The sequence below is a fragment of the Bos indicus x Bos taurus genome, chromosome 21, assembly GCF_003369695.1.
Source record: "Bos indicus x Bos taurus breed Angus x Brahman F1 hybrid chromosome 21, Bos_hybrid_MaternalHap_v2.0, whole genome shotgun sequence".
Taxonomy (NCBI): Eukaryota; Metazoa; Chordata; class Mammalia; order Artiodactyla; family Bovidae; genus Bos; species Bos indicus x Bos taurus.
This window is the reverse complement of record NC_040096.1, coordinates 27,169,360-27,196,187: the sequence shown is the minus strand read 5'-3', so window position 1 is coordinate 27,196,187 and position 26,828 is coordinate 27,169,360. Positions and strand designations below refer to the sequence as shown.

The 26,828-nt window shown below is 43.9% G+C and overlaps 1 protein-coding gene across 1 annotated transcript in view; it reads left to right on the top strand.

Moving 5' to 3' along the window:
* The window catches only part of TMC3 (transmembrane channel like 3), a 53,860-nt gene that overhangs the window by 23,063 nt on the left and 3,969 nt on the right, over positions 1-26,828 (top strand). The window contains exons 10-21 of the mRNA XM_027521696.1: positions 867-1,014; positions 2,930-3,039; positions 5,593-5,671; positions 7,663-7,908; positions 9,242-9,370; positions 9,633-9,700; positions 13,833-13,961; positions 15,445-15,555; positions 17,672-17,797; positions 18,439-18,517; positions 20,594-20,636; positions 22,921-23,170. Of these exons, the coding sequence (XP_027377497.1) occupies positions 867-1,014; positions 2,930-3,039; positions 5,593-5,671; positions 7,663-7,908; positions 9,242-9,370; positions 9,633-9,700; positions 13,833-13,961; positions 15,445-15,555; positions 17,672-17,797; positions 18,439-18,517; positions 20,594-20,636; positions 22,921-23,170 (1,518 nt within the window). The remainder of the gene's footprint in view (positions 1-866; positions 1,015-2,929; positions 3,040-5,592; positions 5,672-7,662; positions 7,909-9,241; positions 9,371-9,632; positions 9,701-13,832; positions 13,962-15,444; positions 15,556-17,671; positions 17,798-18,438; positions 18,518-20,593; positions 20,637-22,920; positions 23,171-26,828) is intronic.

The following is a 26,828-nucleotide window of genomic DNA, read 5'->3' as shown; positions in this document are numbered from 1 at the left end:
GTTTATATGTTGATCCCAACCTCCCAATTCATCCTACCCCCTTGGGGTCTATGCATTTGTTCTCTACATCAGTCTCTCTTTCTGCTTTGCAAATAAGTCATCTCTACCACTTTTCTAAATTGCACATAAAAGTGCTAATTGTGCTGTGTTTGTTTTTCTCTGTCTGACTTACATCACTTTGAATGGCAGTCTCTAGGTCCATCCTCACTGGTGGTTTAAGCTCATGGTTAGTTCCTGCGATGCAGAAAGCCTGTCCAGGGGATGCTGGAGACCTGGGGAGTTGAGGAAACACCAGCCCCTGAGAGGAAGCAGTTGTTATGGGGGGATGGACTCTCCATAGGGTGTTGGAAAATGGATTCTAGCCCTCTCTTTGTCATTAATTTCTATGACCCCAAAATGCCCTTGACTCTTCGGGGCAGCTGCTTCCTCAGCTATGAAATGAAAGGATGGGACTCCATCTGTGTTCTCAGGGGGCAGAGAGCACCACCCACATGAGGATTACCTGCAAGGTGCTGCAAATGCAGATCCCTCCAATGCCCACCTTGATTGACAGAATTAACATCTCTGAGAGTGAGACCCAAGAGTCCATATTCTTAGCATGTCTCGCAGAGTAAACCTCACAGGTGATTTTGATGTTCCCTCAAATGTGAAAGCTGCAGCCATCCTGAACACATTCCCACTCAAAAATGTCTCATTCAGTGATTCATTATTACAAGCAAACAAATCAGCAGAAAGTCCAGTTCTCATTTCTCTCCCACACACAAATCCTGAATCCTCCTGATTCTGTCAAAATGTGAGGAAGACATGCATCTGGGCTCCCTGTGTGGAGCCTAGCGTACTGTCCCCATATCTGCCTCTCCCTGCAGGGCAGTGACTATCTGTCTGCGGGTCGTCGCCAACATCCTGGTGCTTGTCTCACTCGCTGGGAGCATCTATCTCATCTACTTCGTGGTGGACCGGTCCCAGAAGCTGGCACAGTCCAAGAAGGAGCTGACACTCTGGGAGAAGAACGAGGTACCCACACACAGTGGCAGACCCTCCTCTGTTTCCTGGGTGTTTCTTAGTTTTTATTTTTAATGAATTAATTAATTTGCACCAGGTCTTAGTTGCAGTATGCAGGATCTTTAGTTGCACCATGTTGGATCTAGTTCCCCAACCAGGGATGAAACCCACGGCCTCTGTACTGGGAGTGCAGAGTCTTAGCCACTGGACCACCAGCGAAGTCGCCTCTGTGGTGTTTCTTAAGTGGATTCACTGGAAGTATCTCCATGGAAAAACTGTAGTCCTCTTATTCTAGAGCACGGATCACAAGGGCTTGGAACCAGAGTGGCAACACTCAGGCTTGGCTGAATGATATCCCTGGTCTTAATGAGGAAGGTTTTGATTCAAAACCACCCTCAAGATCTGTACATTCTTTCCCCTGGAGTTGCACTGCTGACTGTGCTTTGCTTTCTTGGCTTTGTGTTTCTTTATATGCATGTTTCCAGAAACTGACTTAACCAGCATTTGCATTAGCAATTGCATTGTGTTGAAGTTGACCACGTGGGGATTGTTGAACATTTAGGTGGTTTCCATATTTCTATATTTTGCCTGTGCTGGGTCTTCGCTGCAGTGTGCAGACTTCTCTTGTTGCAGCATGTAGGTTTAATTCCCCCGAGGCATGTGGGTTCTTAGTTCCCCGACCAGGGATTGAACCTGCATCCCCTGCATTGGAAGATGGATTCTTAACTATTGGACCATCAGGGAAGTCCCTCTGTATTTCTAAGTCACAATAATGCTTCCCAAAATAGCCTCACACCAATGGCTCATTTTTGTAAAAGTCCTTTCCCCTCCATTATGTGACTATTCCCACAAATAGAAGATTACAAAGAGGAAAGTTATAAACAGTTTTATAATTCTTACTAATTATTGTAAGACTCTGGTCCTGAAAGTTTGGTTTGATTTACCTGTAAATATTTGAATGGCAGAAGTAGCACAAATGCCACCTCTCAGACCACTTCTATAAAAATAATTAAAAACAAAGTGTGCAGGCAATACATTCATCCTCAATGTACAATAATTTTTCAGAATCTGAGACTGCATTACAGAGTCTCTTCTCATACCTCTGTATTTTATGTCAATTAAGTGGGCTATAGAAATATGTGCTTGTGTGTGGATAGATAAATTTTTGAAAGATAAATTCAGAAATTATTTCTTCTTTAGCTCACACCTCTCGTGTACCAGCTAAGCCTCTGCTTTCACTTGCCATAAATACAGAGAAACAGGAGTCATTCAAAAGTAATGCTCTAAATCTTGCATGTGCAGAAAGAATATTTATTACCTCTCAGACTTTCCTTATCTGTTCTTAACAGCTGCAGTTATTTTCTTCTTCTATCCAAGGTAAGAAAAGTATAAATAGAATAAGATGGTAATTGAAGAAGGCAGCCAAGACACCAGTGAATCCCAAATGGCATGTATGAGTGTCTTTAGTTTAAGGAAAGTTCCTAGAAAGAATAAGGCTTCCCTGGGGGCTCAGTTGGTAAAGAATCTGCCTGCAATGCAGGAGACGTGGATTGGATCCCTGGCTTAGGAAGATCCCCTGGAGAAGGAAATGGCAACCCACTCCAGTATTCTTGCCTGAAGAATCCCATGGACAGAGGAGCCTGATGGGCTAGAGTCCCTGGGATTGCAAAGAGTCGAACACAACTTAGTGACTAAACTACCACCACCACCACTGGAAAGAATAAACCCATGGCAAAGTGGCCTTGTCAAGCAGCTAATTAGCTAAGATTTGGGGGAGGTTTTCCATGTAAGAACTGCATGATCCTCTGAATACCCCTCTCCCCTACCAAACATTAGGCTATGAGATCAATTGTCAGGTGATGTAGGCTGAGATTCGGGGGTGGGGGGCCCTTGAAGGAGCTCGGTGGGGCGTGCATTCTCTTGGTAGGTGAGTGTGGTGGTCTCCCTCGTCACCATGCTGGCACCATCGGCCTTCGACCTTATTGCCGCCTTGGAGATGTACCACCCACGAACCACACTGCGCTTCCAGCTGGCAAGGTACGGCCACTGTGCTGGGAGGTTTCCTTATGGGTTCACTGTCTGGCCACCCACCGTGGGAACTCAGTCTCTCAGGAGCCAGGGCTTGCTTTGCCCCATGCTGCCAGCCTTAGCACAGGACTAGCCCTATGGAGCATCTTAGGCACAGGGGTTGAAGGATCGGAAGGACGGGGAAGAGGAGGTAGGGAGAGAGGAGGGGGCTGGAGAGGAAGGACCTGGAAGACTGGATGGAAGAGACGGATGAAAGGGTGGTGATGAGAACAAGAGGAAAAGACAAGGAGGGAGGGAGGGATGGAGAGGATGAGAAAAGGGGAAAACAGGCAGAAAAAGCAGATGTGAGAGAAAGAGGACCAGAAGATGAAGGAAAGGCTGCCCTGTTTTGCCCACATTTTGAGTCCCTTGGTGGATTGACCACAAGAGGTGAGAGACTCTTGCTGTCTTTCCAGATGTGAGATGAACATAATGCTTTACTCGTAATTCCCCAAAGCACAGACCCATAGAGGCTATGTCAGGATGGTCAGTGGGTGTTCAGCAGGTGGTAGATGCAGATGTGAGCCACAGCAGACTAGGGACAGGGGAGGTCAGAGGGGCCGGCCTCATGAAACCACATTTCATTGCTAGCATTGGCTTCATCACTGTCTTACTGAAAAATTTCCATCTCCTCCCTGGAGCAGCCTCTTTGTCAGTAGACGTGCAGCTTTAGGGGATGTTCTGTTAGGGTGATGGTCGCAGAGGGCAGAGATATTAGAACCTGGCTTACTTGTCTCCCATCCCTCTGGGCCCTCCAGTGCTTTGATTGTATTTCCTCTTGTAACACTGGATCACGTTCTACAGAACAAATTTCCCCCAGATCACTTTGTGAAGAATGACTCTCTTTCAGGAGTCAGCAAATATTTTCTGTAAAGGACCAAGTACATCTTTTTTTTGTTGTTTGTGTCTATTCTTTGAAAAAATATTTATTATAGAGAGATAATTGAATAAGATGAAAGCAAACATTTTAGTCACATATTCAAGAACAACTATATATTACTACTAGAAATAGAAACCAAATAAATCTCAGTTTCATTGCAACTGTTCAACTTGTCACCAATTAAAGAAGGCCATTCACCAGCTCAAAAGAGATGGGGAAATGCTAAACATTCAGAAATTGAGCAAAAATTCATTTACTTGAATTTTTTTAGGAAAAAAAAGTTTTACAAAGACTTTTTTTAAAAAAAACTAATACTCTAGATACAACTCATGGTATGAATTTAATAAATTAAAAGCATTGCTTGGGAAAAAGTAAGGTTCTATGCCTAGAAAAAGGCTAATTTTCATACATACATTGTGTCATAAACTACTGTGATTAAAATAAAAATATTATTGTTGTCTATGATATAAAGACATAAGTAATGCAGAGTGTCATTATGTACCTTAAAAGACAACAAATAAGGTCCTTTGCAATATATCAGCACTTCTTACATTCTTTCATGCATCCACATGGTTTTTTTTTTTTAATTTAATTTTATTTTTAAATTTTACATAATTGTATTAGTTTTGCAAATATCAAAATGAATCCATCACAGGTATACATGTGCTCCCCATCCTGAACCCTCCTCCCTCCTGCTTCCCCATACCATCCCTCTGGGTCGTCCCAGTGCACTAGCCCCAAGCATCCAGTATCGTGCATTGAACCTGGACTGGCATCTCGTTTCATACATATTTTACATGTTTCAATGTCATTCTCCCAAATCTTCCCACCCTCTCCCTCTCCCACAGAGTCCATAAGGCTGTTCCATACATCAGTGTCGCTTTTGCTGTCTCGTACACAGGGTTATTGTTATCATCTTTCTAAATTCCATATATATGCACCAAGTACATCTTTTTAATCGTGCTGGTCTATGAAGTCTCTGAAGAGAGACTATGAAGGTCTATGAAGGCTCAATTCTGAGGTCATAGTAGGGAAATGACCATGGACCATACAGCATTTAAGGGGTGTGCCCATGTTTCTTGCAGCTTTATTTCCAGAAATAGAAGAGGGTAGGATTTGGCTAAAAGGCTGTTGTTTGACAGCCTTGAAGTCCAACAGAAGTCCAATTGTCGTTTCAAAGATAGAAACACTTGAAAGATCAGGGGATGGCATGTGGAAACCCCTCATCCAGGGTGGCTCTATGGGGAGGGGTGGTCCCAGCCCCTGGGCTCCAACCCTTGCCTCTGTGCTGCGCTCAGCACCTCCTCTGTCAACCCAGGAGAGAGAAGAGCATTCCTCAGCAGCTCCGTCACAGGTACACACCAGAGAGAAGCAATACTATGATTGCATTCCTAGTATACAGATTAACCTCGTTGTTCCCGTTCAAAACTAGAGAAACAGAGGCATCAATAGACTTGCCCTTCATGAGTTCAGGTTTTTTTTTTAACACAATCTGATTCTGAAGGAAACCAAGGGTGAAAACCAACCACTGTCTTAGCCTAAGCATGGTAGTCACTCCAGAATCATGGCAGAAGCATGGATCAGACAGAAGCATGGATTTTGTGTGGTGGTGTGCTCATTCAAGGTGGGTTTGTGGCTTTCAGGGTCCTTGTACTCTATCTGGGGAACCTCTACAGTCTGATCATCGCCCTCCTGGACAAAGTTAACAGCATGAGCATTGAGGTGAGTGCTCTGTCCTGGGAACTTGCCCAGCTGCCCACTGCCTCCCCCATACCACACACAGACACATGCTCACAAATACACATACACAGACACAAACATTTACACACATATATGCACATGCACAAACACATGCACACACTTACTCATACACACATGTGTGTGCACACACATACACACGTGCACACATATACACATACACATGTGTGCGCGCACATGTGCACATGTGCACACATGTGCATATATATGCATACACACACACACACACATTGGGCTTCCTAGGTGGCGCTAGTGGTAAAGAACCTGCCTGCCAATGTAAGAGATGGAAGAGGTGCCGGTGAATCCCTGGGTTGTAAAGATCCCCTGGAGGAGGAAATGGCAACCCGCTCCAGTATTCTTGCCTGGAGAATTCCATGGACAGAGGATCCTGGTCGGCTACAGTCCATGGGGTTGCAAAAGAGTTGTACATGACTGAAGTGACTTAACATGAAGCATGTATACAAATATACATACATATGCATATATACACACAAACACATGTACACATATACACACAAGTACACAGAGAGACATACATATACACATGCACACATATACACATAAGCATACATATATATATATATATACACACACACACACACACACGCACACAATCACACATATACACACACACATACAGGGCCATCATCAGTATTGTCAGCATTACTGCTTGTACTTGCAGTCCATTCTTCATTTTGGAAATTCAATTCAGTTGTGGTCTTCTCAACATAAGGATGGGAAAATTAGTCCCATTTCCAAGATAGAGAAAGTGAGGCCAGAATTGATGGCTAGTCACTGATAAGTGCTAGAATGAGAATCTGGGTTTCCCGACTGTCTTTCCCGGAATTCCACCAGGAAAGGCTATCAACAGCTCTGGTAAGTGATCCCGGGAGGATTGCAGGCTATGTGACTCACTCAGAAAATCAGGAGAATATAAACATCTTATGGAGAACAGTTCAGAGCAGCCCCACTCCCAATACCCACCAGGGGATCCACTCCCAGCCTAGGGTAGGTTTGGAGTTCATGTTAAACCTGATCCACCTGTGAGAATATCCCAAAGGGCAGGGGGAGGAGAGGCAGGGAAGAGGAGGTTTCTTAGGGTTGTTTATATAAGCCATATCTGACTAACATCAAATCCTGTGGCTTGTAAGACAGCAGAGGCCATGGGGAGTAATGGTTCTGCATCAGGGCTTTGGTGTTGCAAAGACTGGGTCCCTACCTGCCACCTACTAGCATCTTACTTCATCTAGCTGAGTTCATCTCATCTATCACACCCATTCCTAGTACGAAGCACTCACCTCATCTATCACATATCCTATCTATCACATGGAATAATCATTCTTACCTGACCCTCTCATGAGAATGAGAAATAGAACAGACTATAACCTAGGACAGCCTCTGACACTTACTAGTGACCAATAAATACTATTCAATTACAATGTCCATTCCTGGACCCTTTCTAGTCAAGTGGTTATCAACCAAGCTAGAGAGAGTGGGAGAGTGAGAAAGACAGAGAGATGGAGACAGAAACAGAGATACAGAAAGAGATTATTCCCAAGCATTGCAATGATACCCTTGGTGTTCATGATAGATTGTTACTTACAAATACAGTAAGTCCCCTACATATGGACCTTCAAGTTGCATACTTTCAGAGATGTGAACATGCTATTGTGTGCTAGCTAAATTGTAACTGTACTGTACTACTGTACTTTTTAAGGTCTTGTACTGTAAGAAAAAATGTTTTATTTATTTTTGGGGTCTGTTTTTAATGTATTATTTGTGTGAAAAGTATTATAAACCTATGACCGTACAGTACTATACAGCAGATTGTGTTTGTTGGGTACCTAGGCTGACTTTGTTGGACTTATGAACACAATCTCAGAACTGAACTCGTTCACATGTTGGGAACTAACTGTAACTGAGCAACTTCTTTTCTTCCTTCCCTCTGTCTGCAGGAAGCTGCTCCCCAAAATAGCACAAGTCACTGGATAGATTCTACCATCTTCTTTGCCACCAGGGCAGCCCCCGGAGAAGAGAGATGGTCCACACTTGGGCCTGGAATAGGGCTCAGGAGAAACAGCACGTGGGCCTCAGAAGAGGCCAACATTCCAACTTACATCTCACCTCTCTCAGGAGCCAACAAGACCACGGTCTCCACCCGGAGTCCACAAGACCAATGCTGGGAGACCTATGTTGGACAGGTAGGTTGCTGTCCTTTACAAAACCCTTTTGAGTCGATTTCATCTAGCAACTCTCTGACTGCCATTATGCCTCTTTTATAGAAAAGAAAAATAAGTTCATTGGGGGTTTAAGATTGCCCAGGTCTCAAAACAAATAATAATAACCAGTGTAAAGACTCTTGCAGTATTAACCATGTGCTTGGCCCTGTTGTAAGTGCTTAGTCTAGAATTTTATTGTTATCATCCTTAGAACCAGAGATGAGGAAATTGAAGCACAGAGGTTAAGTAACTTACCCACATGACAGATAGTTAAGGGGCTTCCTTGATGGCTTAGCGGTAAAGAATCCTCCTGCAATGCAGGAGACACAGGAGACGTGGGTTTGATCCCTGGATCAGGAAGATCCCCTGTGGGAGGAAATGGCGACTCACTCCAGTATTCTTGCCTGGAAAATCCCATGGACAGAGGAAGCTGGTGGGCTATAGTCCATGGGGTCACAAAGAGTCGAACACGACTGAGCATGCACACATGTAAAAGCAGAGTGATACCCCAGATGCAGGCATCTGCTCCAAACTCTGTGCTCTGAGCCCATCTGCCTCACATTTGCTCTATTGTCTTGTGTAGAGAATCTCACTCCCTAGGTATTATCCCATAATCATGCCTCAAGTGGTCTCCTATTAAATGGCTCCGAATCATAGATTTTTTTTTTCCTGGTTTGGTGTAATGCTGGCCTCAAATATAAAAATTCAAATGAACAATTTTTTTTTAAACATTTTTTTGATGTGGACCATTTTTTAGTCTTCCCACTTTGGGGCTTCCCAGGTGGCCCAGTGGTTAACAATCAGCCTGTCAAGGCAGGGAAACACAGGTTCCATCCCTGGGTTGAGAAAATCCCCTGGAGAAGGAGATGGCAACCCACTCCAGTATTCCTGCCTGGAAAATTCATGGACAGAGGAGCCTGGCAGGCTACAGTTCATGGAGTCATAAAGAGTCAGACATGACTGAACACACACATGCACAATTTTTTAGTCTTTATTGAATTTGTTTTATGTTTTACAATATTGGTTCTGATCTACATTTTGGTTTTTTGGCCCCGAGGCATGTGGGATTTTAGCTCCCCAACCAAGGATCTAACCTGGCCTCCCTGCATTGGAAGGTGAAGTCTATACCACTGAACACCAGGGAAGTCCCCAGATGAACAAATATTTATTGAGCACCCATTGTGTGCCAAAAATGAAGTCACCCTGGCTCAGTGGTTCATGTCACGGAAATGAACAGAGACGGGAGGATCCTGATGAGAAAGTGGCCATGGGGAGGGCTGGGCATGGTGACATGCAAGGATGCCTTGTGTTTCAGGAGATGCTGAAGCTGTCCATCATTGACATGCTCTTCACCGTGGCCAGCATTCTGCTCATAGACTTCTTCCGAGGACTTTTCGTTAGGTACTTAAGTGACTACTGGTGCTGGGACCTGGAGAGCAAGTTTGTAAGTAAGATGCTGCTGGATCCACCCTTTCCTGATGGCCAGGCTGGGAAACTGACATGGCCGAGAGAAAACATGTGAGGGACGAGAGAAAGGATGTACAAAACTAAGTTTCCATTTCTTTTTTTTTTCCCCATTCACTATTTTCTGGGATGGCCACACAGATGGTGGGAGCAAAGAATTTTATGAATGTTATTATAATAAACTGGTTTACACAAAGAACTTTGGAATGTTTTTTAATGCAGAAGTTCATTTTCCCTTGTAGCCTGAATACGGGGAATTCAAAATTGCAGAGAACGTGTTACATTTAGTCTACAACCAAGGAATGATTTGGTATGTATCAAAGCTTCTTCCTGCCTGTGCTCACATCTAAATGTGAGCTGAGATTTTAATTTACTTGGACTGAATGGGGTGTGACCATAGTAAACACAGTCATAAGAATTAGGAAAGGACATAAACAGTTTATAACTGAAGGATTTCATATGAATAGTCATTTCAGTAATGGTTTTTGAAGCATTTTGTGGAGAGGAATGATGAAGGAAATAGTCCATTTTTAGACCACTATCAGTTCAATTCAGTTCAGTCGCTCAGTCCTGTCTAATTCTTTGTGACCCCATGAATTGCAGCACGCCAGGCCTTCCTGTCCATCACCAACTCCCGGAGTTCACTCAAACTCACATCCATCGAGTCAGTGATGCCATCCAGCCATCTCATCCTCTGTCGTCCCCTTTTCCTCCTGCCCCCAATTCCTCCCAGCATCAGAGTCTTTTCCAATGAGTCAACCCTTCGCATGAGGTGGCCAAAGTACTGGAGTTTCAACTTTAGCATCATTCTTTCCAAAGAACACCCGGGGTTGATCTCCTTCAGAATGGACTGGTTGGATCTCCTTGCAGTCCAAGGGACTCTCAAGAGTCTTCTCCAACATCACAGTTCAAAAGCACCAATTCTTCGGTGCTCATCTTTCTTCATAGTCCAACTCTCACATGCATACATGACCACTGGAAGAACAATAGCCTTGAATAGACGGAACTTTGTTGTCAAAGTAATGTCTCTGCTTTTCAATATGCTATCTAGGTTGATTATAACTTTCCTTCCAAGGAGTAAGCATCTTTTAATTTCATGGCTGCAATCACCATCTGCAGTGATTTTGGAGTCCCAAAAAATAAAGTCTGACATTGTTTCCACTGTTTCCCCATCTATTTCCCATGAAGTGATGGGACCGGATGCTATGATCTTCATTTTCTGAATGTTGAGCTTTAAGCCAACTTTTCACTCTCCACTTTCACTTTCATCAAGAGGCTTTTGAGTTCCTCTTCACTTTCTGCCATAAGGGTGGTGTCATCTGCATATCTGAGGTTATTGATATTTCTCCCGGCAATCTTGATTCCAGCTTGTGTTTCTTCCAGCCCAGCGTTTCTCATGATGTACTCTGCATATAAGTTAAATAAGCAGGGTGACAATATACAGCCTTGACGCACTGCTTTTCCTATTTGGAACCAGTTTGTTGTTCCATGTCCAGTTCGACCACTATCAGTCCCTACAAAACAAATAAGCAAACAAAACTGCACAAGAACCAAGAACCAGTAGAATAAACTTTTGGGGAAGGTGGGGCTGGTGGCGGGGGAAGGCTAGGAGGAGTGGCTGCTGACCCCTCAGGAGGACTTCCTCCAGTAGCTGTATCACAGAGGAGAGCTTGCCCTCAGCACCCCACTCTCCTTTCATATTTTTTTGAGAATACTTATTCATTTATTTATTTATTGGCTGTCCTGGGTCTTGGTTGCTTTCGCAGCCTTTCTGTAGTTGCAGTGAGTGGGGCTACTCTTTATTGAGGTACATGGGCTTCTCACTGTGGTGGCTTCTCTTGTTGTGGAGCATGGGTTTTATAGCACAGATTCAGTTGCAGTGCATGGGCTTAGTTGTTTCAAAGCTTGTGGGATCTTCCCGGACCAAACAGGGACACAGGACCTTCCCGGACTGAACTTGTGTCCTCTGCATTGACAGGTGGATTCTTACCCACTGTGCTACCAGGGAAGTCCTCTCGTTTCATCTTTTCACTAAGCCCAGGTGCACGACCATCCATCCGCTGGATAGACAGACCCATCCTAGGGGAAAGCTGCTCACCCAGGGCAACTCCCAGCCATGGCAACCATGTTCATAAAGATGCTAAAGGCTGGAAGGGATCATCTGATCCGCATGGACGGGTGTGTCCCTGGGGGCATGGTGGAGAGCTCCCTAATCATTCCTTCACCTCTGGCTTTCCCTCCTGGACCCCCTAAAGTGCTCTCTGTTAAAATACAAGCAAACAAAGAAAAGGAAGAAGTGCCTGAATGTCCCACACATTCACAAGACACAATCTCTTCTCATCATACAGTAAAATGCAGGAGAAATAGAGAATCAAGTAATACTCCTTTATTCAAATTCTGTGTTCTTGGGACTTCCCCGATGGTCTGGCGGCTATGACTCCAAGCTCCCAATGCAGGGGGCCTGGACTCAATCCCTGGTCAGAGAACTAGATCCCGAGTGTCACTACTAAGACCCGGTGCAGCCAAATAAATATTTTTTTAAAAAGATATCATTGCAAGAAAAAAAATTAATTCTGTGTTCTTATAGTCCACTTATTTTGAAAAATATTTTCATAAATATAGTATTAAAATAATACATAACATTTATTTAACATTTGCAAGATACTGGGCACTTTTTTTTTTTACCTATAATAATTGGTTAAATCCTTATAGAGACCCTATGAGGTAATTAGTATTTTCTTCTTCATTTTAATATGAGGAAACTAAAGAAAAGAGAAGCCAAGTGTGTTGCCTCACATCACATAGACAGTGATCTTTTTGCCTGATGTGAGAAACCAAAAGTTTTTTATTAGAGTTTTACTTATCAAACGTATCCTTGTATCTATATTTATCTTCCTGCTGCTAAATCCAAATTTGACAAGTATTGTATTGAATGAGCATCTAGTACAAGCAGATTAGCCTTAAGTCAGAAGTTCTGGGTTTCATTCCCTATTTGGCACTTATTTGCAGGGTAATTGTATCTCTGTTTCCCTGGTATTTTATTCCAGGCCTGTCATTCCCAAAAGCACTCAATTTGGTTGATATAGGTCACCCTCTTATTATTAGCCTTTGAGCAAATTACCTAATTTTCCCAGACCCAACTTTGGATACTAACCCCTCCTTTTATTTTATTTTTATATTAATATGCTTGTTTATTTTTATTTTTGACTGTGTTGGGTCTTCATTGCTATGTGTGGTCTTCTCTCTAATTGCAGCATGAGGGCTTAGTTGTCGCTTAGCATGTGGGATCTTAGTTTCCCAACCAGGGATTGAACTCATGTCCCCTACAGTGGAAGGCAGATTCTTAACCACTGGACCACCAGAGAAGTCCCTACTCCCCCTCTATGATTGCAGAAGGTTAAATGGGCCAAAATGTGTGAGGATGCACAGCCGAAGATGCAACAAAAGTAGCTGTGCTGCACATATGTTGATGGAAACTGAAAGTCAATAACTGATTAATGTAGCCCTCACCATGCATGCTTAGATGCTTAGTCGCTTCAGTTGTGTCCAACTCTTTGCGACTCCATGTAGCCCAACCAGGCTCCTCTGTCCATGGGATTCTCCAGGCAAGAATACTGGAGTGGGTGGCCATGCCCTCCTCCAGGGGATCTTCCTGACCCAGGGATTGAACCCACATATCCTGCATCTCCTGCTTTGCAGGCAGGAGACACCAGGGAAGCCCTAGCCCTCACCAAAGATAGGCAAAATCTAGAACCTACTCAGAATCATAGTTATCCACTGTTTGTATCTTGACCAGAAGAGGGTCTTTCCCTTGCTAACTGTGAAAAGACACTTAGCATTCCTGTGTCAAGAGAATTTTTTTTAGGCCATGCTGTGCAGCATGTGAATGGCACCCCACTCCAGTACTCTTGCCTGGAAAATCCCATGGACGGAGGAGCCTGGTGGGCTGCAGTCCATGGGGTTGCTACGAGTTGGACACAACTGAGCGACTTCACTTTCACTTTTCACTTTCATGCTTTGGAGAAGGAAATGGCAACCCACTCCAGTGTTCTTGCCTGGAGAATCCCAGGGATGGGGGAGCCTGGTGGGCTGCCATCTATGGGATTGCACAGAGTCGGACACTACTGAAGCGACTTAGCAGCAGCAGCAGCAGAGCATCATGTGGGATCTTAGTTCCCCAACCAGGGATGGAACCTGTGCCCTCTACATTGGGAGCTTGCAGTCTTAACCACTGGACCACCAGAGAAGTCCTTTCTGGTTTTTTCTTAAAAGGCTATTTTAAAATAGGCTCTCAGCTCATCCACAGAAGTGACTAGTCTTATTCCCAGAAGGTGGAGGTTTTGGATCTCAGATTTCCAGGGGCTTCCTCAGTTATTTAAGCACAGAGTACACATCTTGAATGTGGAGAACAGAAGCTAACTGGCCTCCCCTTGTGGTTTCAGGATGGGAGCCTTCTTCTCCCCATGTCTCCCTGCCTTCAACGTCCTCAAACTCATTGGGCTCATGTACCTGCGCAGCTGGGCCGTGCTGACCTGCAATGCACCGCACCAGCAAGTCTTCCGGGCCTCCAGGTCAGTGAGTGGAGAAAACTCACATCAACCACATTTGCCTTATCCAGGGGGGTCTCCCCAGCTCTCTGCCTGTCAAAATCTTGTTCACCCTCCATTTGCATTTCCTCCCTGAAGCCGTTGCCAGTGCCCACTGCTCCCCTCCACCCCGACCTTGGAAGGAATCACGACTCTTCTTTAAGCTCATGACACTTCCTTTACAACTTTTTCCTGAAGTTTGATCATCATCAGTGTCACTCACTCAGTCATGGCCGACTCCTCATGGACTATAGCCCGCCAGGCTCCTCTGTCCATGGAATTCTCCAGGCAAGAATACTGGAGTGGGTTGCCATTCCCTTCTCCAGGGCATCTTCCCAACTCAGATTGAACCCAGGTCTTCTGCATTGAAGACAGATTCTTTACCGTCTGAACTTTCTCAGCTCCTATATATATATATATATATTTATACATATTTATATGTGTATATACATTTTATATAAAATGTGTGGGCTTCCTGCATGGCACTAGTGGTAAAGAACCTGCCAGCCAATGCAGGAAACATAAGAGACACAGGTTTGATCCCTGGGTTGGGAAGATTTCCTGGAGTAGGGCGCTGTAACCCACTCCAGTATTCTTGCCTGGGAAATCCCATAGACAGAGGAGCCTGGTGGACTATGGTCCATAGGGTTTCACAGAGTCGGACACAATTGAAGCGACTTAGCATGCATGTGTAAAGAATGTGTATGCATAAATAGAGAAAGGCTTCACAGATTAATACTTACCTACTTACTACATTCTAAGTGGCCCGATATTTTCTTTATTCTTCTAGTCAGTCTATTTCATTAGAGAGAGCGTGCTGTCTGAGAATCTGTAGGTGGACAGATCACCAAACAGACCTGCACTGTCCTCAGGGGAAGCCTGAGTGGCCGAGCTTTCAGATAATAACTTAGGATCCAGGGCCCAGGGCTTAATCAGGCGGAACTATTTTTCACCCTGAGAAGCTAGGAGCAGAGCAGATGAAAGGCTGAAAGACACATCCAAGCGAGAGAGTTAAGAACCACAATGAAGGAGTCACACCATCCTCAGACATAGGGGACAAGCTCAAGGCTGGGGACTAGAGAGGGAATCACTACTTAAGGACTCAGGTGGGTGGGACAAAGGTTCTAAGATTTTTTCCATGAATTAGGTTTACTGGCCATGTGGTCACCCCTCTCTTGGTTTGAGGTGGACAGGTGCTCAGAAAGTGTTTAGTAGATGAGCAGGTTGGGCTGGGTGATCACTAATTTCCTTGGAGTATCCATTTCTAGTTTGCTAAATTGCCTGTGAACCTGTGACAGACCCTTTCCTTAGCAGTAATGGGAGGAGGATATTTTTCTGTTTCCAGAGAGTTAGGGCTACAGTTTCTGTGTTGATGTTTTGGGGGGCAGGAGAGGTGGGGTGATACATACGCGTCAGTGGCAGCTGGCCAGGGAACGAACTCAACACCTGGCACTTGTTTTCTTTGCAGATCCAACAATTTCTACTTGGCAATGCTTCTGTTTATGCTCTTCCTATGCATGCTGCCAACCATTTTTGCTATTGTCCGGTACAAACCATCTTTAAATTGTGGACCATTCAGGTAAGTCAGGGCTTCCCAGGTGGCGCTAGTGGTAAAGAACCTGCCTGCCAATGCAAGATAAGTAAGAGACTTGGGTCAGATCCCTGGGTAGGGAAGACTCTCTGGCATAGGAAATGGCATCCTACTACAGTATTCTTGCCATTAATAGAGGAGCATCCCATGGACAGAGAAGCCTGGAGGGCTACAGTCCCTGGGGTCTCAGAAGAGTTGAACATGACTGAGCATGCACGCACAGGTAAGTTATTTTAGTTTATTCGGCTCTGCCTGGAGCTACTGACAGCAGAAGGGAAAGGACTCCTGTATTGAACTGAATTCTCCTGGCTCACAAAGCAGGTCAACAGCAGAGAGAAACTGCAAATTCATGTCTTTTAAATCCATGACCAGTGTTCTTCACTTGCTAAGCCAGCTGCCCTCAAATATGATCATCTTTGTGCTCATCTTTAAAAGAGACAGCCCACTTAAAATCAAAATGGGGAAAGGCATTGCTCCAGTGCTGGAGAGAAATTCTACCTGGTCAGTCTTATCCTTCTAGAACTCAGAAAGATTTTACTAAAAGATTGTCCATGTCACTTTAAAAAAAAAAGATATTTTTGATGTGGACCATTTTTGAAGTCTTTATTGAATTTGTTACAACATTACTTCTGTTTTTTATGCTTTGTTTTTTTGGCCATGAGGCACGTAGGATCCTAGCTCCCTGACCAGGGATCAAACCCACACTCTCTGCATTGGAAGCATGGAGTCTTAACCACTGGGGGGCCAGGGAAGTCCCTAGTGTCACTTTTGATTCTACACTTATCTAGCTGCATCAAGACAGAAGTCCCTAGAGGTATCTCCATCTAGGATTTGCTTTCAGTTAGGGTTTTTTGATTTTTTTTAATTTTATTTTTTGGCTGTGCAGCTTATGGGATTTTAGTTCCCCCACCAGGGATCAAACCCACGCCCCCTGCATTGGAAGCATGGAGTCAACCACTGGACCACTGAGGAAATCCCATTTAAGTCAGTTTTGATACATTTATGTAACATTTAGAGTCTGTCTTTGTAAACCTTATACACACACCAGTTCAGTTCAGTTCAGTCGCTCAGTCGTGTCTGACTCTTTGCGACCCCATGAATTGCAGCACGCCAGGCCTCCTGTCCATCACCATCTCCTGGAGTTCACTCAAACTCACGTCCATCGAGTCGGTGATGCCATCCAGCCATCTCATCCTCTGTCGTCCCCTTCTCCTCCTGCCCCCAATCCCTCCCAGCATCAGAGTCTTTTCCAATGAGTCAACTCTTCGCATGAGGTGGCCAAAGTCCTGGAGTTTCAGCTTTAGCATCATTCTTTCCCAAGAACACCCAGGGTTGATCTCCTTCAGAATGGACTGGTTGGATCTCCTTGCAGTCCAAGGGACTCTCAAGAGTCTTCTTCAACACCACAGTTCAAAAGCACCAATTCTTCCGTGCTCATCTTTCTTCACAGTCCAACTCTCACATCCATACATGACCACTGGAAAAACCATAGCCTTGACTAGATGGACCTTTGTTGGCAAAGTAATATCTCTGCTTTTGAATATGCTATATAGGTTGGTCATAACTTTTCTTCCAAGGAGTAAGCGTCTTTTAATTTCATGGCTGCAATCACCATCTGCAGTGATTTTGGAGCCCAAAAAGATAAAGTCTGACACTGTTTCCCCATCTATTTCCCATGAAGTGATGGGACCAGATGCCATGATCTTCGTTTTCTGAATGTTGAGCTTTAAGCCAACTTTTTCACTCTCCACGTTCACTTTCTTCAAGAGGCTTTTGAGTTCCTCTTCACTTTCTGCCATAAGGGTGGTGTCATCTGCATATCTGAGGTTATTGATATTTCTCCGGGCAATCTTGATTCATACCCCCATGTAATTATTGACCTCATCTTCAAGTCTACATGTTAATCAAATGAATACTTCAGACGGTATCATCTTAGGAACCTTACATATCATCCACATTCATCAGATACTTACTTAAGCTGTGAAACTGACTTGGGGATTGGACTCTAGCCAACTAGTTCCCCTGCCTCCTTTTTTTTTAATGGCTCACAGGATCCTTCTGCCAAAAGCAATATAATCTGGAATTATGGTTTTCTTTCTCACAGTGGACAAGAGAAAATTTATGACATCGTGTCAGAAACCATTGAGAAGGACTTTCCCACGTGGTTTGGCTCTGTGATTGGGTATATCAGTAGCCCTGTGGTCATCCTGCCAGCTGTACTGCTACTTTTGTGAGTACTTTCCTGCCAGTTCTGGGGGGACTTCTATGTGTTTGGCCAACAAGAAAATCACTGCTTCCCAGTAAGAGTATAAATTCAGTGAGTTCATTCAAAAGTCACTTATGGAGCCTGATGATCTGAGCTGGAACACTGAATCCCATGGGGACCAGGGAGGCAGAGCATGATGGATTCATCACCAGGATTTGAGCCATTGCTGTGGCCATTATCATGGGGTTTAGTGCCATTATCATTATTTTACTTTCCAGAGGTTTACTCTCAACATGGAATTTTACAGTGCAGCTCAGTAGTGTCTGTTTTGACTTAAAGGGAAAAGAACATCAAATAGTGGATCCAAGATTCCTGGCATGCTGCACTGTAAATGCCTCACCCATCTTCACTCCTTCCTTACTGTTGTCACCTGTGAAGAATTTCAGGTCCACGGAGGTGGCTTTGAAAATCAGGAGAGAGAAAAGGAATGCCGCCCCTTCCTGGTGCTCACCAGTCTGAGAACTCGCTGATACCTTTTGTCCTCAGAGGGTGGGCTGGGGTGGGAGTGGGGGTTGGCTGGTCGCCCACATCTGGCGGGGAACACGGCCAGAAAAGCTGAGAAAGGAGATGAAGTACACTCACCACCCTGTGCTCTTCCACCCTAGCATGCTCATCTATTACCTGCAGAGCATTGCAAGATCCTTAAAACTCAGCAACCACCAGCTCAGAATGCAGATCCAAAATGCAAGTATTGTGTAACCTTTACTGTTCTGAATGTGTGTTAGCCATCTGACTGATGTCCCTGGCCAGGAAATACAAATGAGGTCATGCTTGGACTCTTGGCCCTCCCTCCCCTGGTCAGGACCTCCCAGGGCTATATCGTTACAAGAATACCCAGGCCCTCTATTGTCAGAATAAGCTTCCTGTCCCAGACGCTTTGCTGAAGCCCTCAGCAAAGGGGCTGAGCATCAGCATCCTCTCCTGTGACCACATGGAGCTTACAATGGACTAGGCTCTTCTGGCTCTGCTGACTGGGAGGGGAGAAAGGATTCCTCCCCAGTCCCATGTCAAGTTGGAATCTGAATCCAAAGACACTGTTTAGACTCAAAGACCTACCTTTTCCCTATCTTTTAATTTCTGGTTGTCATTACAGTAAGTCCCCTACATAATGAACAAGTTCTGTTCAGAGAGTGTATTTGTAAGTCCAATTTGTTTGTAAGTCCAAAAAGTTAGCATAGGTACTCAGCTAGCATAATTGGCTATATATCACTGTTCCGTCATTGGAGAAGGCAATGGCACCCCACTCCAGCACTCTTGCCTGGAAAATGCTATGGACGGAGGAGCCTGGTGGGCTCCTCCATGGGGTGGGGTCATGAAGAGTCAGACACGACTAAGAGACTTCCTTTTCACTTTCCACTTTCCTGCATTGGAGAAGGAAATGGCAACCCACTCCAGCGTTCTTGCCTGGAGAATCGAATCCCAGGGACGGGGGAGCCTGGTGGGCTGCCGTCTATGGGGTCGCACAGAGTCGGACACGACTGAAGCGCCTTAGCAGCAGCAGCACTGTTCTGTCATAGGTTTATCATGCTTTTCACACAAAAAGTACACAACAGACATACAAAATAAATAAAACATTTTTAATCCTACAGTACAGTACCCTGAAAAGTACAGTAGCACAGTACAGCAGCTGGCACACAGGGGCTCTCATCGAGTGAACAGGCAAGAAGAGTTATTGACTGGAGGAGGGAGTGGAGGGGGAGATGGTGGAGCTGAAGGGTCGTCAACAATAGGAGACGGAGGGTGAGCTGAGGTGTCACTCAGGCCAGATGTTGATGGGATGCATGTTCACATCTTTGAAAGTATGTAACTTGAAGTTTTGTATGGAGGGGACTTACTGTACCTTCTCTCGTGTCTGGGGCTCAAACCACAGATCTCAGAACAGTCAGAGAATGACCAATACTCACCAGTCTTTCCACAATTTCTCCTCCTCTGCGTGCATCCCAGGTGTTCCCCTAGGTCTGGGACTAGGAGGAGACAAGCGAGGCACCAGGGTGCCCAATTTAGAGGCACAGACTCAGAGGGTCACATCGACCCTGTGCTCTCACAGCCCCAAGTGTGAGCTCCTCCTTAAATTTGGCCCCTGGAGATCTCACTTGCTTCACCCCAGCCCCAGAACCCCATGTGAAAAACTCCCACCTTTCTTTTTTTTAAACTCTTATAAATATCAATTAATGGGAAGAAACACTAACTTGTTTCATAACAAGTCAAATAAAAAAATGTATCTGGGGACTTCCCTGGCAGTCACACGGTTAAGACTGGGTTTCCATTGCAGGGGGCACGGGTTCAATCCCTGATGTGGGAACTAAGATCCTACAGGCTGCATGGCTTGGCCACTAAAAAAAAAAAAAGAAAGAGAGAAAGAAAGAAAGGAAAGAGAGAGAGAGAGAGATGCAGCCGGAGCTGCAAAGTGCATTTTTATGAAAACACGTCTGCCATGTGGTGGATGCATATTTCTCTTTTGTGTCTCAGGCAAACCATTCTTAGCAGAATCTCTACAAAATCTATCAAACAGCTGCCCCTAAAAGTGAAACTTGCCAGGGATTAAAGTTCAGCTCCCAGGTATCAGCATGTATTCATTCAAGTCACAGGCTTAGGGTCAGCAGATGCTGTCCTCAGGTGATGGTAGTAGCTTGGCCATGGCCCAACTATGAGCAATGATGGCCCAGCTACAAGCACCTTCCCCAGTCCCCATAAGAATAGTATTTGTTACTCCTTCCTGCTAAATCCAGAACAAATGTATGATTATCATTTATATTTTAGGCAAGATCTGAAGATAGGAAAAAAGTTGCCCAAATGGTAGAAGGTAAGTACAAACAAGAGTTCCTGATATCTCAGTTGGTGGGCATTTTTTAAAAAACAGCAGTTTAAGGTTCAACACTAACAACAACAACAAAACTTCCTACTCTAGTTCAGTTTTCACAATTAATTAGACCCAATAAAAATCTAGGGATAAGCAAATACCTGATGGTCCGGTGGTTAAGATTCTGTGCTCCCAATGCAGGCAGTGTAGGTTCGGTCCCTGGTTGGGGAACTAATCCCACATACCTCAAGGTGTGATCAAAAATAAATAAAATAAAAAATGAAACAAAAACTGTAACCTAAAGCCTTCTTTAAAAAATAATCTTAGGATATAAATGTTGGTCTGTATCTATAATTTTTACACCAGACCTAAGCCTGTGAATAATCCCAAAACATGTCTGAAATCAGAAGGAAATATTGAAATAGGCAAGAAAAAGCAGCACAAAATTCTGGAGGAAGCCCATAAGAATGACTTGGCCTTGTTCACATCTGTGTACTTCCTCTCAGTGGCTCATTTCTTCCTTGCAAGATGCCCTCCCCTGTCTCTGCCCCTTGGGTCATGTCCCCCATGACCCTGTGGGGGCCTCTGTGTCTTCCACCTGCAGAACAATGTCAGGTGGGGAGGTCCAGCCATGAAAACAGATTTCCCAGTAAGGAATCCAAGCCCAATGGGCTCACCTCTTCCTGTCTTGCCCAGCAGTTCTTGGACACACTTGCTCCCATCTAGGCTTATCCGGGGAGAAGGAAAGAACATCCCTGTAGAAAGAATGAAAATATAAGGAGGATTGTGGGCTGAAGGGAGGGGAAAGTGGACAGGTACAACTCAAAGGAAACACATCTGCCACTTGGAGCCACTGACAAGTCATGGGATGAGCCAGAAGGATCACCAGACAATGGCAAAATTGCGTGGCTCATGTTGTCCTGCAGAAAATGAATGAGAAAATGACCCTAAAGGCTCTATTGGCTGGTTCTTATGTCTGCTTTTCCTTTTTTTTTTTTTTAATTCGATGGTTTTTTGATATTTATTTGTTTCTTTATTTGGCTGCCCCAGGTCTTAGTTTTGGCACATGGGATTTTTAGTTGTGGGATGCAATCTCTTAGTTCCCTGACCAGGGATGGAACCTGGGCCCCCTGCACTGAGAACTCAGAGTCTTAGCCACTGGACCACCAGGGAAGTCCCGTTTCATCTGCTTTAATCCAGAACTAATTGGGAGGGATGTGTTTCCTTCCAGGAAAATGCCTAAGAGCCTTGAGGCCTCAGGGTTGTGTTTGCTCCAACCACTTTCTCAGAGAGCAAGCCTACACATAAAAACTGCTGTGGGAAGAGACTGTAGCTTATGTTACAAAATTCCACTGTTTCATTGTTGTTCAGTCACTAAGTCGTGTTCCACTCTGCAACCCCCTGGACTGCAGCCCACCAGGCTCCCCTGTTCTTGACCATTGTCTGGAGCTTGCTTAGATTCATATCCATTGAGTCGGTGATGCTATGTAACCATCTAATCCTCTGCCACCTACTTCTCCTCTTGCCCTCAATCTTTCCCAACATCAAGATCTTTTCTAATGAGTTGGCTCTTAGCATGAGGTGGCCAAATTCCACTGTCATTGTCAAGTATTATTTGCCAATGGAGCATAATTCAGCTTAGTTCCAGTTGCCTTCAAAAATTAGGATTTCTATAAATTTTCTCGGGATAGCAATATCATCCTCTAATGTTCATTTTCCAGCCCAAGACCACATTTGTTTTTCACAATGTTCTCTGAATTGTTTCTAAAACATTGTAATTATCATCCAAGCTCCACTATATCCATTACATAGATAAACGACCAGAGCCCCAGAGCTAATGGGGCCATTAGATGGTGCAGCTAAAAAGGCTTGGAGTTCGTTTGATTCCTCCGACACTCCTTTCTGGCTTCCTAGGTGGCTCAGTGGTAAAGAATCCGCCTGCCAATGCAGGAGACATGGTTCAGTCCTTGGGTTGGGAAGATCCCCTGGAGAAGGAAATGGCAACACACTCCTGTATTCTTGCCTGGGAAATCCCATGAACAGAGGAGCCTGGCAGGCTACAGTCCATGGGGTCGCAAAGAGTCAGACATGACTGAGCAACTAAACAACAACACTTCCTTCCAACTCCAACTCTCAGTGAAGAAATGATTTGAATGATAAAGTGTCACCCATCTGGCTAGGAGTATCTGCAAGTGCACACAACTCTAGATGCACCTGCAGGAAGTCAGGATACTGGCAGTGACACCAACCTGAGTGTGTCTTCCCCTTGCCCTCCCTCTTCCTGCAGCCCGCATCCAAACCCAGGATGAAACCACCAAGAGGTTTCCCAAGGACAGTGATCTCGGCAGCCAGTTGTCCTCGGCTTACTCGGTGACACCCCAGAACAACGGCACTGTGGTCAATTTTGACTCATCGAGCAGCAGGAGTAGTAGGGTGGAGACCGTTGCCCAGCCCACGACCCCGAGCCCCCAGCCAGGGCCCGGCAGCCCCAGCTCCCCTCTTCCTGGCTTCTCCAGGTCTAGGCATTATTCTACCAGGTGAGTCATCTGCAACTTGGCAGAAAATCTGCCTCCTTGGTGATACCCTCCAGTGATGGCCCAGGGCCATAAAAAGCAGCATGAAAAGCCATTAACGCTTCAAAGGCCCTAACAGTTTCCAAGGAAGTGAGAGCCATTACATTCCATTTCTGCTGCATGTCACAAGGCCACTTCTTCCTGTGACAGCTGCTATTGAGAAGAAATGAGAGGACAAAGTTTATCAAGCAGGATGAATTCTTCCTTCTCAGCCTTCTGCCATGTAACCTATAAGCAAACCTTCCTGCCAGCCTAGGGTATTTATTTCTATAGCCTATGAAAAGAAAATGCCTTAAAAATTTTTTTTTCCATTGGGGACTTTAATGAAGACTGGGATTAATTTTATTTTATCCTTTAAATCAATATTTTTCTAAGACTTTTTAAAATATGAACCATATTTAAAGTCTTTTATTGAATTTGTTACAATATTGCTTCTGTTTCATGTTTTGGTTCTTTGGCCAGGAGGTATGTGGGATCTTAGTTCCCCAACCAGGGATCGAACCTGCACCCCCTGCATTGGGAGGTGAAATCTTAACCACTTAGTGTGTCAATTGTTTGCTTATCAATGGCAGCAACACTCTAACTCATGAATTCCCAAAACAAATTTATTGTAAAGAATTCTCTAGTGTCTAATTCAACAAGCTTTTATTGAGACTCAACTCTAGTCTCTGTGGTTACTGTAGCTGCAGAGATGATCAGACACAGTCTCTGCCTCAAGGAGTTGACAGTATAGTGGGAGAGTGATACCAGTAATTTTTATATAATGTGATAAATGCTATACTTCTGTGATAAACATATACTTTCAGAGGACGGGGTAAGTCTACATGGAGAATGCATAAATATTTAATAGAAACGGACTTCGGCCTTAAAGACTAAGTAAGAGCTCACTAATGGAGAAAAGCCAAGAATGTATCATAGTATTGAGTAATAAACTGTGTTTTTTTTTAAACTTTTATTTATTTATTCGGGTGCACCAGGTCTTAGTTGCAGCATGTGGGATCTATTTCCCTGAACAGAGATCAAACCCATGCCCCCTGCATCGGGAACCAGAGTCTTAACCACTGGACCACAAGGAAAATCCCATAAACTAGTATTGATGAAAAGCCACTTTTTAAATTGACTTAAAAAGAACAATTCTTGTATTTCTGGGATAAACCACACCTGGTGACAATGTACAATTCTTTTTATTTATTAAGAAACAAACTATGTTCCTGAGCATTCTTGGTTATAGACAGTATTGCCTAAGACCTATACCAGTTTAAAAAAAAAAAGTTTGCAGTTCTTAGTCAATTAAATCCCTCCATTAAAAGGAGACAATGGCATTGAAAAGAATGAAATAATGCTATTTCCAGCAACGTGGATGGACCAAGAGATTGACATACTGAGCGAAGTAAGTTAGAGAGGGAGAAATACCGTATGACATACTCTATATGTGGAATCTAGAAAGAAATGATACAAATGGACTTACAAACCAGAAAGAGACTCATAGACTTAGAGAGCAAACTTATGGTTGCCAGGGGGTTGAGGGGAAAGAATGAGGGGAAGGGATAGTTAGGACCTTTGGGATGGACATGTACACACTGCTATATTTAAAATGGATAACCAACAAGGGCCTATACACACTGCTATATTTAAAATGGATAACCAACAAGGACACACTACTGTATAGCACAGGGAAATCTGCTCAATGTTATATGGAAACCTGGATGAGAGAGGAGTTTGGGGGAGAATGGATACATGTATATGTAAGAGCTAAAGTTAAAAAAAAAAAAGGAGACACTGCAGTAGATTAAAAAAAAAAAGAAGACAACGGTATTTGTGTAAAAAAAGTGGTTAGTGTGTGAGGTGATGAATGTGTTCATTAGCTTGAGTGTGGTAATTATTTCGCAATATATACATATATTAAATCAAGTTGTGTACTTGAAACATATATAATTTTTATATGTCAATTATACCTCAATAAAGATGAGGTGTATATTACTATACTAGTAATTGAAAAGGTCCATTACTATTCCGCTATACAGACACACTATGATTTATTTAACCCATCTCCATTTATTATATTTTTGGTTTGGGGATATAGAGAGAATGTTATAAAGAAAAAACAAAAAATTAAAAATAAAAAACAAAAAAATTAAAGAATGTACCATAGCAGAGAATAAGCATGAACAAAGGTATGATGTTATAAGGAAGTGAAGCATGTTTGGAAAATGACCATAGAAAAGGGAGCCTTGGAAGGGCTTCCCTGGTGGCTCAGGAGTAAAGAATCCACCAGCAATGCAGGAGACGTGGGTTCGATCCCTGGGTGGGGAAGATCCCCTGGAGACAGAAATGGCAACCCACTCCAGTATTCTTGCCTGGAGAATCCCATGGACAGAGTGCACCTGAGAGAGGAGTCTATGGGGTCACAAAGAGTCAGACACGAGTAAGCAACTGAACACAAACACACAGAGAGCCTGGGAGGGAGGCAGGAGATGAGGCTGGAAAGAAATGCGATGCTGAACCACCAAGGCCTTTGAGTCTCTTTGGAATTAGAACATTGTCTCTTTATTATTATTATAATAAGTATAGTTGATTTACAAAGTCACATTAGTAAGTGATTAGTTATATAAACATAGATATATACATATAACTTCCCTGGTGACTCAGAGGGTAGAGAATCTGCCTGCAATTCGGGAGACTCGGGTTCAATACTTGGGTCAGGAAGATGCCCTGGAGAAGAGAATGGTTAACCAGTCCAGTATTCTTGTCTAGAAAATCCCATGGACAGAGGAGTCTGGTGAGCTACAGTCTGTGGGGTCACAAAGAGTTAGACAAGTGACTTTCACTTTCTTTTCACCTCATTCTTTGCAGATTCTTTTTCATGATAGGTTATCACAAGATACTGACTATTGTTCCCTGTACTATACAGTAGGTCTTTGTTGTTTAAATTTTTTATCTTTTTTTGTTTGTTTGTTTTCACTCCAGACTGACTATATTATGGGCAAGATCTTTTATATTTTAGTTCTAGGCTGGCTAAGTTATTGGCAAGACCATTTCTGCATTATGTGGGTCAATTATTTCAATTGTACCTACACATAAGAGCAGAACCCTGCGGTCTTTTCATGGAGACTGGATATCGAAAAGGACACACTGGCCATAACTTATATGGAGAATTATATTTGATCAGAATGTAACACAGTGAAAACAATATAGATAAAATATAGGAGGGTTATTTGGCAGGGGGATTGTCTTGTTTTAAAGACAGTAAGTTAACAGGAATTGTCTTTGTGTATATATTGGGTTCTGGCAAGGAGGAGGGATTCCAATAGTCCTCGAGAGATGTCGGTTGAAAAAAAAAAAAAACAACGCACAACCTAAAGTTTGAGAATTATGTTTTATTCAGCAGACTTACTGAGGACTGGGCTTCCCTGGTAGCTCAGATGGTAAAGAATCCACTTGCAATGCAGGAGGCCCTGGGTCAGGAAAATCCCCTGGAGAAGGGAATGGCAACCCACTCCAGTATTCTTGCCTGGAGAATCCCAGGCAAGAATACTGGAGTGGGCAAGTGGCAAGTGGCAAGCCCTGGCGGGCTACAGTCCATGGGGTCGCAGAGTCAGACATGACTGAGTGACTAACACAC